We start from the raw sequence: 4,000 nt of genomic DNA, 5'->3' as shown, positions 1-4,000 counted from the left end.
TGTATTTGGCAGCTCCAGAAACATAAAAGCACATTTCAGATGATTCAGAATGCTAGGAACTATCTTATTTGTGGTCTGAGGACGTCCCAACTGCATCACAAAGTTTCACGGTTTTCTCACGAGGCAGCACTTTTTATTGTCCATTCATTCACCGGCAGAGTTTATAAAACGCAGGTTTCTTTTTGCTTGTAAATATTATCATTTGTGTCAAAATTCTGTATCTTTTGTGTTCCTTTACTTCTGAATCCAGATTTATTTTTCAGTGCCAAGGTCCAAGAAATGTAAAGCAGGGAGTCAATAGTTGTGTACTCTTAAGAGTTGGAATTTTTTACTGCTCAAGATTCAATCTTTACCTAACATTCAACCTTTCAGAAACCTATTCAGAACTAAACGTTTCAACAGCTCTCTCTCCGATCAATCATTTTGACATCATGCACGGATTCTGTCCTTCCACCAGTTAGGAGTTGGCTGCGTGATTCTCTGTGAATAAGAAAGGTCTCAAATATATTCGTATACAATTAATCTCACTGTGAATCATTTACATAGTTAGTGGTGAGCCAGCAAATTTCCCAAGGATCCAGCTTGATATTGGACACCTCTGGGGAAGTGCCACTATGGTGGGTGCATTAACAGATGCATGTGATGATCAAAATGAGCATCATTTTTTCCCGCGTCAGGGCTGCAGAGGTAAATGTTGTGCACTGCAAGCATTAACTCTCAGAGTTACAGGTCACATTTTCCTACTTTGACTTCTTCTACCTTTGGACGTTGTTCTCTAGCAGCTGTCATTGAACCGGTTGTTGCACAAAATGACCAAACACCAAAACCAGCTACAAATATTCTCCAGTCTGTGCTTGTTAAACTTATTCAAGTGTGTTGTGTTTATAGGTTTTTTCACTAATCACTGTAGTTAGCTGAAAATCCTTTCCACAACTACTTCAAAATCCCCTGCAATGGTATGGTTTCTCCCCTGTATGTGTTTGCTGATGTCTTCGTGGTATTGATAATCGACTAAAGCTCTTCGCACATTCAGTGCACTTGAATGGCTTTTCCCCTAAGTGTGTTCGCTGATGATTTCTTAATGTTGAAGGGTCACTAATACTACTTCCACATTCACTGCAGTGGTAGGGTCTTTCACCTGTGTGTATTCGTTGATGTCTTTGTAGGTCTGATAATTGACTAAAGCACTTCTCACACTCACTGCACTTGAATGGCTTTTCTCCAGTGTGCCTTCGCTGAGGATTCCATAATTTTGAAGATTCCTTAAAACTACCTCGACATTCGCTACAACGGAATGGTTTCTCCCGTGTGCGATCGCTGATGTATTTTGAGGTCTGATAAACAACTGAAGTTCTTCACAAATTCACTGGCTTCTCCACTGTGTGTATTCTCTGATGTCTTTGGAGATTCGATAACTGACTGAAGCTCTTGAAACATTCACTGCAATGGTATGGTTTTTCCCCAGTATGTGTTCGCTGATGTTTTTGGAGTTGTGATAACCAACTGAAGCTCTTCACACATTCACTGCACTGGAATGGCATTTCCCCTGTGTGTGTTTGCTGATGAATCCTAAGAGTTGAGGATTGACTAAAACTACTTCCACATTCACTGCAACTGTATGGTTTTTCCCCAGTGTGTGTTCGCTGATGTACTTGTAGATGTGATAACCGACTGAAGCTCTTCACACATTCATTGCAATGGTATGGTTTTTCCCCTGTGTGTGTTCGCTGATGAATCCTAAGTGTTGAGGATTGACTAAAACTACTTCCACATTCATTGCAACTGTATGGTTTTTCCCCAGTGTGAGTTCGCAGATGTACTTGTAGATGTGATAACCGACTGAAGCTCTTCACACATTCATTGCAATGGTATGGTTTTTCCCCAGTGTGTGTTCGCTGATGTACTTCTAGATCTGATAACCCACTAAAGCTCTTCACACATTCACTGCACTGGAATGGTTTTTCCCCTGTGTGTGTTCGCTGATGAATCCTGAGAGTTGAGGATTGACTAAAACTACTTCCACATTCACTGCAATGGTATGGTTTTTCTGCTGTGTGTGTTCGCTGATGTTTTCGAAGATTTGATAACTGACTGAATTTCTTCACACATTCATTGCAATGGTATGGTTTTTCCCCAGTGTGTGTTCGCTGATGTACTTCTAGATGTGATAACCCACTGAAGCTCTTCTCACATTCACTGCACTGGAATGTTTTTTCCCCTGTGTGTGTTTGCTGATGAATCCTGAGATTTGAGGAATGACTAAAACTACTTCCACATTCATTGCAATGGTATGGTTTTTCCCCAGTGTGTGTTCGCTGATGAATCCTGAGATGTGAGGAATCACTAAAACTACTTCCACATTCATTGCAATGGTATGGTTTGTCCCCAGAGTGTGTTTGCAGATGTGTTCGTAGACTTGATAATTGACTGAATTTCTTCACACATTCATTGCAATGGTATGGTTTTTCCCCAGTGTGTGTTCGCAAATGTGTTCGTAGATTTGATAACTGACTGAATTTCTTCACACATTCATTGCAATGGTACGGTTTTTCCCCTGTGTGTGTTCGCAAATGTGTTCGTAGATTTGATAACAGACAGAATTTCTTCACACATTTATTGCAATGGTACAGTTTTTCCCCTGTGTGTGTTTGCAAATGTGTTCGTAGATTTGATAACTGACTGAATTTCTTCACACATTCATTGCAATGGTACAGTTTTTCTCCTGTGTGTGTTCGCTGATGTCTTTGGAGTTGTGATAACCAACTAAAGCTCTTCACACATTCAGTGCAATGGTATGGTTTTTCCCCCATTCTTGTCCGCTGATGATCTTATAGGAGTGCTAACTGACTAAAGTTCTTCACACATTCATTGCAATTGCACGTTGCTTCTCCTGTGTGTGTTTGCTGATGGCTCTTTAGTAGTGATGACAAACTAAAGCTCTTGCTGCTTTTGAATGATTTGTCTTTCTTGGGTAGTGTCTCTGGGTCGGTTTTATATTTCTCTGCATCCCATGACTGGGTTTCCTGAGGAGCTAACACGGTTCATTACAGGAAACAGAGCAATGCTGTATCCACCTCACTCCGATCCAATCATTAGAGCTTGGAGACTTGTTTATACAGGCAGTGGTTAGTTAGTATTGTTGCGTTAATTTCTAGAGGTCATTTCTTCGTCTTCTTGCATGGAGGTGCACAGCTCAGCCTCTCAAATCCACTGAATTGCTCTGGACTGCTTCTTTCAGAATCTATCAGTTTATGTTTAGGTTCCTCATTCTCTGACTGTGCAGCTTTTTACCTGAATATTGGAGCTAATTTTTTCTGATGACATTATGCACATTTACACAATTAAAGTCATTATTCACATTCATTTGTGTATTCAAGGCTGGTTTCCTGTTGGATGTAAAGAGATTTAAAATCACTAAATGGAAATGTAAGAGAATGTTAATACACAATATTTAACTATTTGTAAAAGCCATCTCTTCTTTACCATTTTTTAAAGTAACCAAGAGATGTTTCACCACACACAGATATTTAACTGAATGTTCTATTGAACATGCCACATCTTAATTCAGAAAAGGAGGTGATAACTTAGTTAAGAAAGGGCACTCACGGAGCACCCATTCGCTAGAGGAATAGCTTTAGGAAGACGCACAGTCAAGATTTCATTTAAACAAGAAGGCATTGTGGAAAAAGAATTTATCAGGATATGCTGCTGTCACTTCAGTTTTACAAAGTGTATAACAACTGTAACTCTTCAGGAAGTATAAGACAAAGGAAACTCTTCAAGATGTATGTAATAAAGGTAACACTTCAGAAAGCATATAACAAATGCAGCTCCATTCACATTCTTCTTGACAATACTTTCCTGTTCACACTGGATCAGCTGACATTCCAACTCCCATCTTTACTTTTCTGTTTGTTGAGTTATCTTTGCCACATTCCTAGGTATGGTTCAAGCATTTGTTGGAAGATTGCAGCATTTATAATAGAGATTTTATCACAGC

The 4,000-nt window shown here is 39.6% G+C and overlaps 1 protein-coding gene across 1 annotated transcript; it reads right to left on the bottom strand.

Annotated features, from left to right (window-relative positions):
* Positions 1-1,355: 1,355 nt before the first annotated feature.
* LOC144758266 (uncharacterized) lies at positions 1,356-2,810 on the bottom strand. Its single transcript, XM_078646419.1, has one exon. It carries the CDS (start codon positions 2,808-2,810, stop codon positions 1,356-1,358), a length of 1,455 nt encoding a protein of 484 aa, XP_078502545.1.
* Between the last annotated feature and the right edge of the window lie 1,190 nt (positions 2,811-4,000).

Source organism: Lissotriton helveticus, chromosome 1_1 (assembly GCF_964261635.1).
Source record: "Lissotriton helveticus chromosome 1_1, aLisHel1.1, whole genome shotgun sequence".
In the NCBI taxonomy this organism is placed as follows: Eukaryota; Metazoa; Chordata; class Amphibia; order Caudata; family Salamandridae; genus Lissotriton; species Lissotriton helveticus.
This window is presented reverse-complemented; position numbering and strand designations above follow the sequence as displayed.